The sequence below is a fragment of the Pezoporus occidentalis genome, unplaced genomic scaffold (assembly GCF_034315485.1).
Source record: "Pezoporus occidentalis ecotype Australia unplaced genomic scaffold, CSIRO_AGI_Poc_V1 ctg235, whole genome shotgun sequence".
Classification (NCBI taxonomy): Eukaryota; Metazoa; Chordata; class Aves; order Psittaciformes; family Psittacidae; genus Pezoporus; species Pezoporus occidentalis.
The window spans coordinates 1,020,073-1,032,949 of NW_026914233.1; the positions used below are offsets into that span (position 1 = coordinate 1,020,073).

Genomic DNA, 12,877 nt, shown 5'->3' on the forward strand with positions numbered 1-12,877 from the left:
AGGTTGTGAATGCTCCATCCCTGGCAGTGTTCAGGACCAGGTTGGATGAGGCCTTGGGTGATATGATTTAGTGTGAGGTGTCCCTGCCCATGGCAGGGGGTTTGGAACTAGATGATCTTAAGGTCCTTTCCAACCCTAACTATTCTATGATCCTATGGGACTCCATGTACCCCTAGTCCAGTCCAGAAGTCAGAACAAGACCCATACAGCTCGAGTGAAGGCAATACAGGGCAGAGCTGGAACTTCACCTTTTCTGCTCTGCCACACAGCAAGTGCCTGTTCCTGTATAATCCTATCTCAGAAGGAAAAATGTGTTTCCTGGCATGACAAAGTCCCAGCTTCCAAGTTCTGTGTAAGTTCTAACATCAGACAAGGACCTCAGACAGCAGAAATAAGCAACTCTCACGAAGTATACACAAAGCTGGGGCTGAGGCAGGCTACTGAAAAGATCTTTCAGCTTCCTTGGACCAGTTGGTTGAGGCTGTTTGAAAGCAAAACAGGATTGCTAAAGCAGCTCTACATCTTCATTAGCTTTCCACAACGACATCCTGCAACCAACTGGTTTGTTACAGCCAAACATAACAAGTAAATACAAGGTTCAGTTATCAAGGAGCATCCCCAGGTTTTGCCAAATCTTGGTGGTTTGTACTTTTTTTTCCCTATAGAGACTACAGAGAGTTTTATGCTACACCTTGCATCAGCTAAGCAGAAGAGATGTATCCCTTGGCAGGCTCAAATCACATCTACCATCAATTTTACCATGTTTCTATAAAAATATGCTCTGTTCTGCATTATTATATTTATCAGAGACTCATAGAATGGTTTGGGTTGGAAGGGACCTTCAAAACTCATCCAGTCCAACCCCCTGCAATAAGCATTGACATCTTCAACCAGATCAGGTTGCTCAGAACCACATCCAGCCTGGCCTGGAATGTCTCCAGGGATGGTTCATCCACTGCCTCTCTGGGGAGCCTGTGCCAGTGTTTTACCACCCTCATTGCACAGAAAGTCCTTTCCAACCCCAACCATTCTATCACTCTATGAATGAGTGGTTTGGGAACAAGCAGGAAAATCACCCAGCATATGGATGTGAAGGCAGGAAAGGATTAGGTGTCACTGCTCCCCCTCACAAAAGACACAAATCCTTTGATATGTAGATGGTGAGACTAGAGTGAGATTCCATACTGAGCTGAACTGTCCCACGTTTAAAAGGTGCAGCAGGAGATGTGCTGTAAGGGAGTTCAAACACCAACATTTTCATTGGTTTATGAGTTTCTGCTTTTGGAGGAAGCACAGACTAACTCTTTTGGCCTAATTCTCTACAAATGCTCTGTGTTAAAAATGCTGACCTGCATATTTGGTCTCTGCTAAATGTCAATGTAGATGGAAAAATGAAAAACAACTGCTGGAGAACAGGTATCTCCCTTAGGGTCATGCTTTGGGAGACTATCTCAACAGGTCAGATTTTCGCCAGTGTCAAGATCACTCTGGTACAGCAATATACCAGAAGAATACTTCAAACCTGCAAAAGTTGACAATTGTTCCTCTTTGATTACTGATTATTCCTCTTCTGGAGGAAGACCATCAGAAATAACCAGAAGATTATCAGAAATAAGGTCTAAAGAAAAGGGTACAGCTCCCAGAAGGGTTTTCAATCCAAACCCAAGGGATCTTTCTACCACGTACTGCTTTCAAGACTAACTTAACCATCCCCAAGTCATTGGGTCCAACTCTCACAGCATATGGGAACTGTTCAGCATTTTCACATGTGCAGAGAAACAAAATGTACCTTCCAAGTAACTCACCTAATTAGTCTCAAGCTCTAACGTATGGGGTGAACCATCTTTACAATCACAATGTATGCTGAGAATGCTTTAAAAGCCTTTTGTACAGCGAGGACACGGTTCTGACATTAGAGAACTCGTTGACATATTCTAGATACAGGCTAGAAATAAAGCTCAGGATTATTCGAGCCTTGCTCTAAAGCTGAAGAGCACAAACAGGTCACTATGGGAAGTCTGAACTATAGATAACTGTACTTATCCAGTTCATCTAAGCTTTTTCTGCACAGCAGAGAATTACAGCATTCACTCTTGGAGAACTAACCAAAAACATAGAGGAAGGGGGAGAAAAAAAGGAGAACAACCTGCAAATGCAGTATTATCTGAGGTATTTCTAGCGTACTATCTATTGCACAGCAAGGTGCCCAGACAAGCAGAAGCTAAAATGACAACCGCATCCACTACTTGCGCTGTCTTAATAAAGGCAAAAATAAAGACATAAGGGGAGCTACAGAGGGACAGGAGAACACAGTCCATGCTCCATGTGAGGGTAAGTCACTGAGAAAGCAACAGGAACTCACAACACACTGCGGCGCTTCCCCCCGGAAGCAATACCGACCATTAAGACCAAAAGCCTTGCAAAACCAAAAAGACCCCCCCAAAACCAAACCTAAGCACCTCAGCAGCCCCCGACGAACGCCAGCCCCTGCTTTCACACAGTCCAATCAATAAATCAGATCATGAAATGATTTGCAGCAGTGTTAGTTAATGCATTCACTGAAAAATAACTCAAGCAGTGTGTCAGGTATCACCAATAACGAAGGAGTTCGTAAGTGAGTTACGGGTGGGTGACTCTGAGGTCTACACAGGATTGTAGCACTGACTTCCAGGGCTGGAAATAGCATTTTTCTAACACAGCTACAGATTTTTCTGCTGGAACTAAGTTCTTCTGAGGCTTGTTTTGCAGAGTCAGCAAAACCTATTTTAAGTGCAGTTCATCAGCATCCTCACTCCTGGCTGCCCGCATGGGTGATCGCAGGAGAAGTGGAAGAAAAGAGGTGTAAAATGAAACGGGTGAATGACTAAAGTGGAAACAAGCACTGGCTCTCCAGCTCTCTGTGCTGCTGGAGAAGATGCTCCGGTGGCTCTTGTGCCTCCCCACTGGGGGAAAGAGGATGTGTGTGTAGGTTTGATAAGGGAACAGGCAGAGAAGGAGCAGGTGCCCTGGAGAATACAACCTCATTCATTCTCAAAGGTTGCCATTTGGAAACATGGCATCATCCACCTGGGATCACTATTATTTTAAGGCCCTGTGTCAAGGCCCCCTTCATTCACAGATACTGCATGAAAACTTACATTTCATGTGAGTGTGGATGGGGAACAAGTGGGAGCAATGAGACTTTGGCAAGCATTGGAATATCATACAGCGTTGGAAAGGGACTCAGCTCTTGTCTTCATCCTGTGTTCTCCACTGAAGGGAACCATGAAGAACAAACTGCTACCTTTGTCACATTTGTTCAGCTGCTTTAGTCAACAACAGTCAAAATTAAACTACTAGGAATCAAGTTATTTCCTTCACACTTCTTACCTAAATGGGCCTTGGTCAGTGCTACATCGCCACAGCTAAGGCTGCTTTTGGAACCTAGCCTGTAATGCAGACAAGAAGGACTATCACAGTCACCATCCTTTGCTGCTCCCACGTGTTTGCTTGAATTTGCTTTGGTTTTGTGGCTTTAAACGTTGTGGCTCTGTTAGCCTCAAAAGGGAGAGATAGCGAAACCCTGACACTCTCTACAAATGGAAGCCTGGCAACATATTCTTAACAGATGTTAAGAATTATGACAGGTTGCACTACTGTTTTCACTGGTTACTTGCCAGTAAGCCCAAAGCATTCCTGCCAGTAAGCTGGCATTTCTAAAAGCACTCCAAAACACAATCGCACCTGGATGATTCATTCACCAAGAGTTTTCCTTCCCCTCCTCACCCCTCAGTGGGATTTGCTGCTAACTGGATAACTGCCTTCCCACCATCTGTGCTCAGGTCCCATGAGTAACCCAGGCATTTCAGACCCTAGCCCTGCTCAGGCTAAATCCAGTTACTGCTTGCTGATTCACCAGGCCAGCTAAGCAAGCCTGGGAAGTGCACCAGGTAACCAAACACTCTCAGAACAAATTAACCTCTATAGACATCAGGCACGTCACACCTCAGGAACAAACCAACCCCTACACAAGCAGGCACTTCGTGTCCTAGCCCGCCAGCGTTAACCACTGACAAACAGAAGGAAAAGCTCAGGTCAGTCCACAGCTGCTTAACACAGGTTGCTGAACAATAAGGCCCTTACCTTGCTTGCTGGCAGACGCTGCAAATCCAAGCCTTCTCCTTCTTCTGGTAAGAACCGCAGCTCTTGCAGATGTTGTACTTGCAGTCCTGGCACTGTCGCTTGCTGTTGATAAGGAATGTGAAAGGAGCACAGCAGCGAATACAGCAGTGCTCGTTGAACTTCTGCTGCTTGGAAAGGATGCTGCACTTGTTACCCTCTTCATCCAACTTCTGCTTCATTTCACTGGAATGGAAAGCAAAAGAACAATGCAAATTTCAATGGGAAGATTCCCCTTCGCCCTTCTCTTCACACATCTTCATGTTACACTCTTTAAATAACTGGTGCAGGTGTGAAAAAAATGGCAGAAATGCATATTCTAAATGCAGAATGGGAAGTAAAACCTCCTGTATTCCCTGGAGTTATCCATGGGGAATTCATCTAAACGCCCTGAGTCACGAACCAGGGCAAGCAATCTCCTTTCACTCAGCTCCAGCAAGGGAACCCTTAGGAGAGCTGCTCCAGGTACTCCAGCTGGGCAGAGCCACAGCATCATTTGAGGCCTCAGGGCTGCTTTTGGAACACTTCACAACTGAAAACTCAGTCTAGGAAATCAAAAGGCTCAGTGCACAGCAGCAGAAAATCCTACTGATGAGCAGGTTTGAAAACAGAAGTGCCAAGTTTGCTTTGTTCTGATGCAGTGGGGTTGTATTATTCATAACAGCTCCAATTTGTCAAGGGTGGTTAATCACATACTTCGTTTCAGAGAGATTTGGGTGTTTTACTAGGTAGGACCAATACTAAGCCAACTGCTAATTGTTTGTGAATTGTTGCAGACCCCCTCAAGTCTTCTGTATTGCAGCAGAACTCATTTATTAAGAAACAATAATTATAGAGCTCTCTGTGTATGTGCGTGGTATTGAGCCATTTGCTACCTCCCATTTTACACTGCCTTTGGTATTTTTTGACTGAGGGAATATATATTCCATGGTAAGAGTAATAAAACACATGCAGAAAGAGCAGTTGTATAAGTAGACACGTCTACATCACACAGTTCCTGGCGCATACAACTAGGATCTACATTGAGAGACCCAAAAAAAACCCTTAATTCATGAAAACCATGTGCAACAGAAGCTTACAGAACATACACATATTCATGCTTTCCAGTTCTCAGAATTAGTGATGGCTACCTTACTATTTCCAATTGCTGATGAGAACCACGTAGTAGAGTAGCACAAAACCCTCAACAGAATGTAAAGGTACCACAAGAGACAGAGTTAAGCTATATCTTGTGGTACATTTAAATTCTGCAGGAAGAAAGAGTCTCAAGATGCTGACTTACACTCAAATTAATGCTGAGGTACCTTGCTAGAGGGGAAAAAAGAAAAGGAATACTCTTACTGCATACTTATTCAGGAACTCAAGCAAGATCATCTATAAGCATCCTCATGAGCCAAGCCTGGAATGTTAAGAAGACTCGCCTCGCTGGCCTATGCATCTTCTTCTTTGCAATTTCTGCCTCAGATTCATCACTCATAATACAAACAGCCCATTTGATGGAAGTCTGACGGGTCAATTCTAAACCTCAAGTCTAAAGGGCAATCAAGGCAGTGCTCTAAAGCATATCATTATTGAACTTGCATATATATCATGTTTAACCATATTCCTGCTATACCCCTTCTATTAAACTTGAAACCCATGTACGCTGCTGTTGTTTGCCCCCTGTACAAAGGTTTCTTACACCAGCTGCTCAAACCCAAGTAAATACTCTTTGGAGTTTCAAGTAAAATAATCTTTCTTGGAAGATTTTTGTCCAGATGGCAAAATTTCACGTGGTTTTCTGCATATTTGCAGAATGCTGAAGGTGAAAAATGTGAGATTATCATGTAAGAGAGGGAAGTCTGAGCTATGCAACTCAAACTGGCTTCCTTGGATAAACTGATAGTACTATCCCACACATTAAATGGGATAGTTAGAGTAGTTATGTTACCTCCATTACCCCCTCCTACCATGGTACCACATAGGCAATCTCTCTAGGGAAAGAGAAGAGGAAGCAAGCTGTTCCCACATCACTCCTCCATCCACAGCACCTGTCCTGCTCCACAGCAATGGAACAATACAGCTAGTGCACAGAGGTCAGGCAGGAGCCCCAGATCCCAGGAGAGAAGCTGGTGAAGGTAAGTGCTATATGACAGAAGGAGGATTTCTGGCACAGAGAACCGTCACCACACCAAGATGCTGCAACCTTTGCTTCAGGCTGGAGACCCCAGGCAGCAGGTGCTGCCCCTTCTCCCTGCCCAAGATGAGAACAGCTAAGGAGTCAAGGTCAGGAAGAGCAGGGAAAGAAGAGATTTCATTCTCATGCAGCTCTGTTATCTCCCAGAATTAGTAACACTGATATGTGGTGGTATCAGCCTGCACATTCAACATCAGCACGCTTGATGACATCTGAACCTTCATTAGGTTTCTCATGAATGACACTGAAATAAACTACAGGAGCAAAGCCACCTATTAAAGGCACTAAAATAATGCTCACACAATATAAAACCAGGCAGTTTCCTTCACAACGGAGCTAATAAAGCCTTATACCTAAAAAAAGCTGAGCACACACTGAAGCCTTTTCATCAATACAGGCATTAATTACATCTCTCTCCTCTATCTGGCTGCCAACATTCATTACAGTGGTAGAACCTTAATACCATCAAGGCATCTGCCTCGCTGTTAAACAGGACTAAAATGGGCCAATGATTTGGAAAGTCAATAGGATAGGGTTGGAGAGGCTGGCAGAGAGACAGCATGACAGAAAAGGCCTCATTTCCAGAGGAAGCCAGGCAGAACAGAAAAGAAAGCGATGCACATCCCTCTGATGGCTGTAACAAATCAAGGTCCTCGCGCACCACCTGCCAAAGGCTGTTCTGGTTTCTGCCAGGAGTCAAAAGAGACTGTCCACAGGACTTGGCAGCCACAAGGCTACACTCCACACTCTCTCCTTGGAAGGCAAACACAAGTTCCATATGAAGGCAAAGTGCTGCACCTCACTCGTAAGCAACTCAGGGTGTCTGGTTTGAGGAAAATTACATAGGCAAAGGGAAAAGTAGGCTCTGGTTTACCCCCATGACTTCAGCTGGATGATGACTGTGAGCAGGATGGTTAACATCAGATCCAAACTCTAGGCTCTGGTTTACCCCCATGACTTCAGCTGGATGATGACTGTGAGCAGGATGGTTAACATCAGATCCAAACTCTAGGCTCTGGTTTACCCCCATGACTTCAGCTGGATGATGACTGTGAGCAGGATGGTTAACATCAGATCCAAACTCTAGGCTCTGGTTTACCCCCATGACTTCAGCTGGATGATGACTGTGAGCAGGATGGTTAACATCAGATCCAATCTCAACACACTGGGAGTCTGCAGTGCTGGAATTCAGGAGGTACAAGTTCACATCCAAAGCATCCCGAGTTTGACAGTTTTAGACCGTACCTTCAAGCTGTTCAAATGGCTTGGTGCAAGTAACAGTGCTCTAAGGAAAGGAGGGCAGTCAACAGCACTGATCCCCATTCAGTGAGACTTACTTCCAAAAGGATGACAGCCACTTCCAAGAGGCAAGTTTAGGGGGCCTATAGGGATGCTGGGGAGGGACTCTTCATTAGGGACTGCAGTGACAGGACAAGGGGTAACGGGTTAAAACTGAAACAGGGGAAGTTTAGATTGGATATAAGGAGGAAATTCTTTCCTGTGAGGGTGGTGAGGCACTGGAATGGGTTGCCCAGGGAGGTTGTGAATGCTCCATCCCTGGCAGTGTTCAAGGCCGGGTTGGACGAGGCCTTGGGTGATATGGTTTAGTGTGAGGTGTCCCTGCCCATGGCAAGGGGGTTGGAACTGGATGATCTTAAGGTCCTTTCCAACCCTAACTATTCTATGATTCTAAGTTGAACACACAGCCATCACAAATGTTCCCTCTTCTTCACCATGCAACACCATTTCCCTCAACAAACACAGATGAGGGAGACGGGACAGAGAACAGAGGGAGAATGTGTGTACACTCGTGTGCACTTACTGCCACCAGTATTACTTCCCAAGGAGGGAAGGTAATGTATTTAGAAGTATATATTTATAGGTGTATATACACATAATATGTGTGCAAATAAAACAAGCAAAAGCAGAAAAAGACCAAGCACAAAAGAATTCCCTTTTGTGGAAAGGTTGGAAGAGTGGGAAGCACAACTGACAGAGTTTATTCACATCCCTAAAGTCACAGCTGATGGTGCTCAGCTATCAGGATTATGTGCTTAGCTAGGGTAACCAGGATCTGCAGAGGAGAGAGCTCCTGCTGTCTGACTGAATCTCACCCTGCATTCCATTTTCCTTTTCAAGTGGCTGCATTTCAGTTTGCCCCTAAATACAAAAGCAGCAAAGAATACTCCAGAGATACCCAACACGTCTGTCACCAAGATTAATCCTGTCAAAGAGCACTGTACTGAACTGGAAGTTCCAAAATACACAGATGCATATTCAGATTTTCCTAGAGGCTTGTATTAATTAATCTGCAACGGTTTGTATAATGAATATGTAATTACAGTCAATGTTTTGGGTGTCTTCCCATACGAAGACAGGCTGAGAACACTGGGGCTGTTCAGCCTGGAGAAGAGAAGCTGTGTGGAGACCTCAGAGCAGCTTCCAGTGTCTGAAGGGGGGCTACAAGGATGCTGGAGAGGGACTCTTCATCAGGGACTGTAGCGATAGGACACCCCAAGGGGTGATGGGTTCAAACTGAAACAGGGGAAGTTCAGGTTAGATCTAAGGCAGAAGCTCTTCCCTGTGAGGGTGCTGAGGCTCTGGAATGGGTTGCCCAAGGATGTTGCGAATGCTCCATCCCTGGCAGTGTTCAAGGCCAGGCTGGACAGAGCTTTGGGCAACATGGTCTAGTGGAAGGTGTCCCTGCCCATGGCAGGGGGTTGGAACTGGATGAGCTTTAAGGTCCTTTCCAACTCAAACCAGTCTGGGATTCTATGATGTAACATGCATTAGTCAGCTACAGTGCAGCACACCAAGCTCTGAGAGTGCACAAGTCTCCCCCCTGCCAGGCTCCCTGAAACCTGGTGCTCTGCTCTTTTCCAAGGCAACATCTCCAGCTATCAGGCTGTAGCCAGCTTACACTCGCCTTGCAGCACTCTCCATTTCAAACTGCCTTTAAACTGGCACCTGCCAAAGTCCAGCTGATGAGGTTCCCATTTGCTCTGTTGCTTTCTTGGGTGATGGACAAATACATGTCTTCCTAATGTTCAACCACAGAATCATAGAATCCCACACTGGTTTGGGTTGGAAAGGACCTTAAGATCATCCAGTTCCAAACCCCTGCAGAGACACCTCACCCTAGACCACGTAACCTGTTATCTTTCCCAATTAAGAGTAGAGGTTATATCTATTCTAGTTACCTGCACAGGAAAGGAGGGAAGTGGAGAGACAACGTTCCTAGGAGTTACAGAAGAAACCCCATTTCCTTCACATCACTCTCCTGCTGAACAGGGAAGCAGCATCTTGACCCCAAGTTATCAAGGACAGGCAGAAACTTTCTCCTTTAGTACTACAGATGAGGGCTTCTGTTCCTTGCACCTTCATTTAAATTACATTCATGTCATAAAATAAGCTACCTTTTACCCACTTGGCACTGGAGACCTTTGTCCTTCAAGGACTAGTGAGCTGCAGAGTGCTTCTTCCCAGGGGAGCAGTGTTCTGCTCAGCCGCGTAACCGGCTGTCTCACTCCTCTTCACCATCTCACCTCTTGCACCAGATACAGAGCAGCCCATGAAGATCACAATTTGTCTTAAAACTGGTTTTAATCTTCATTTGACCACTGTTAAGGGCCTTAAAACACTCTTTCCCTCCACAGAGAGAATGCCTTTAGACACTCTTCAAGCCGGGCACGCTTCATGCTCACCTGCCCTTTATACTCACCCTTTAAACTTCTACCTACACATACAAGCTCCTGAGATGCTTTGCTTAGCATGAGATCTGTACTTCCACATAGTCTGGGAGCAGGTGAACAAGTTCTGATGCCCAGTTCCCAGCCTTTCAGATAAGCCACAGCTCCTGTTTTTCCACTCCCAGTCAAATCCGAGCCTGTTCTATTGGGATGAGAGTTTCCTTGGGATACAGAGGTCAGCTGTAAATACAAGTGCCAGCAATGCCCTCTAAGCTACAAAGCTGGAGGACTAAGGGCTTTTCCTATTCCGAGGCTAAAAAGTGCACACAGAATTCCTGTCTCTGCTCTCCTTAGAACCCCCAGGTGTGCACCAGAGGCAGGGGCAAGGCTCCTCTAACCTGTGCAGAACCTGACAGTCTCTTACCCCTTGGCTACTGGCACAATGAGGAGTCACAGGCTGAATGACTGGATTTCCTCTCCCATTCATGTGTTTTCAATCTGACGTTCCAAGTCACCAGACTGATTACCAGAAGTGGTTCCCACACCTGCCCTTGTTCCCTCTCTCCTTCTCCTAGCACATATCTTTTCCCCCACTATATTCAGTAAGAGCCATGTGCCACGATGACTTATTTACTCCCTAAGGGTTCAGTGTTAATTCCTTTTAGAAGCCTCTTCCTCTCAGGCAGTTTATTCTTTTCCATCAGGACGGACATCTAACACAACTCTAGCCCCAGGCAGTGCTACACCATCACCAAGCACACCTTTTGTTTCTGTTATGTCTTTGCCAAACCGTCCCTGGTGACACTTAACTTGTTCCCTGAAAGAAGCAGAGCTCAGGATAGTACTATGTCCCTTCACAGCAAATGCTAACTTCATTCATTATCTTAAAATGATGGCCAAATTTTTCCTAAGCTCCTATCAATGCAGTCACAATTCTGCCTCGTGCTGCACTCAACACTTAGTATGTGTATTAGTATTCTGCACATTACTGGTGCTGTCAAAAAGCCATGGTTTTATGCATCCAAACACACTGCTTGCACCTGGGGAGCCTTCGAGGAGCACACATCACTTGAACCTGTGCAGAGGGATACTGCTGCAGCAGCCGTAGCTGACAGTCAGCAGGGAGTGCATCAAAACTGGGGGGGGGGGGGAACAACTAACATCAAAGCCAAGTGAAAGCAAAGCACAAAGTCTTCAGAGGAGGACAGGAGATGGGGCACCTCAGCTCTTGGCACTAAGAGGCTCACAGAGAGTTATGAGTAAGTCACTCATCAAAAACCAGGGAGATGGGGATTTCACAGTCCAATTACTCCAAGCACAGCTGCATTCTTTTATCTAAAATCTTACAGGTATCTCCTAAGGGTATTTTCTCTTCAGCTTTTCATTTCTATAAAATTTAACTTCTATAAATAGTGGGTATTCCTATCAAATCTAGTTCTAATTTTCTTTCCTTCTCCTTTCAAAACCAAGAGCAAACACTGGGGGTCCATCCTGTATATATGCTGGGGCACCAGTATTGTGTACAGTTCTGCTGTTCCTGACATAAGAAGGACATGGAGCTGTTTGAACAAGTCCAGAGGAGGCCACGAGGATGCTCAGGAGCTGGAGCACCTCCTGTACGGAGACAGGCTGAGAACACAGGGGCTGTTCAGCCTGGAGAAGAGAAGCTGTGTGGAGACCTCAGAGCAGCTTCCAGTGTCTGAAGGGGGCTACAAGGATGCTGGAGAGGGACTCTTCATCAGGGACTGCAGCGATAGGACAAGGGGTGATGGGTTCAGACTGAAACAGGGCAAGTTCAGGTTAGATCTAAGGCAGAAGCTCTTCCCTGTGAGGGTGCTGAGGCGCTGGCACAGGGTGCCCAGAGAAGCTGTGGCTGCCCCATCCCTGGCAGTGTTCAAGGCCAGGTTGGAGCAATCTGGTCTAGTGGAAGGTGTCCCTGCCTACGGCAGGGGGTTGGAACTGCATGAGCTTTAAGATCCTTTCCAACTCAAACCAGTCTGTGAGTCTATGTGCTAACCAACGATCTTGTCCCATTAAATTCTTTGCAATTGTTGTCAAAGTCTCGCCCTTTCGCTGCCTGACTCAAAAGGCTATGATGACATCCTGTTGCCCTTAAAAATCAATGCTAAAGATTCAGCCAGTACAGGGCATTCAGACCTGACACTATGTCCACAACACACACCACAAGCAAATTGTAACAAAGAGTGGAGAGGCAAGGTAAGTTGCCTGGTATGCAGCTTCAGTGCCATCAAAGGTCTCGTAGGATTTAGAAGCAAAGGATTTAGGAGCTTGGGATAACATTCACATTTACTTAAGGTGAAGTGAGGTACAAGAATAAAACCCTGTTTCAGTGTTTTATTGAGCAAGCCTTTGCAACAGCAATGTTGAGACTTAAATGGACCCCGTATTACCCTACTGAAATACTTCATCTGCCTCAACTGATGCTCCTTGGAGCTGAATGAATTCAAGCTGAACACAGATGTATACCCTACCTTTAGAAAACACAGTTATCCTTCTACAACCTGAGACAGGAGTATGAAGAGAGAAAATAAAATCAGTTACCTGCATAAATCATACCACAGATTCTGGAGACAATTTCCTTCTAAAAACGAATTAATCCAGCACTGTGGAAACACCGTTATTGCTGTGTTTTGCTTTTTGGGCTTCTGATGTTGTTTGGCTTTGGGGCTTTGTATGTGTGTGCTTGTTTTACATTTGCAGACATGTCTGATACTAGGAATTGACACTTTCACATTTCTTATTAAATACCATAAAATAAAGGCTGTGAAACCCAACCTGCGGTAGTTTTGTACCAAACACAGTTGAACCAGTTGAAGTGCTGACAGAACCAGAA

At 45.4% G+C, this 12,877-nt stretch overlaps 1 protein-coding gene across 6 annotated transcripts in view; it reads right to left on the reverse strand.

The window, feature by feature from the left end:
- Window positions 1-12,877, reverse strand: part of MYRIP (myosin VIIA and Rab interacting protein) — a 208,874-nt gene that overhangs the window by 107,254 nt on the left and 88,743 nt on the right. For all 6 annotated transcript variants that reach the window (XM_062621852.1, XM_062621856.1, XM_062621851.1 and 3 more), the window contains exon 3: window positions 4,123-4,344. In XM_062621852.1, the coding sequence (XP_062477836.1) occupies window positions 4,123-4,344 (222 nt within the window). The remainder of the gene's footprint in view (window positions 1-4,122; window positions 4,345-12,877) is intronic.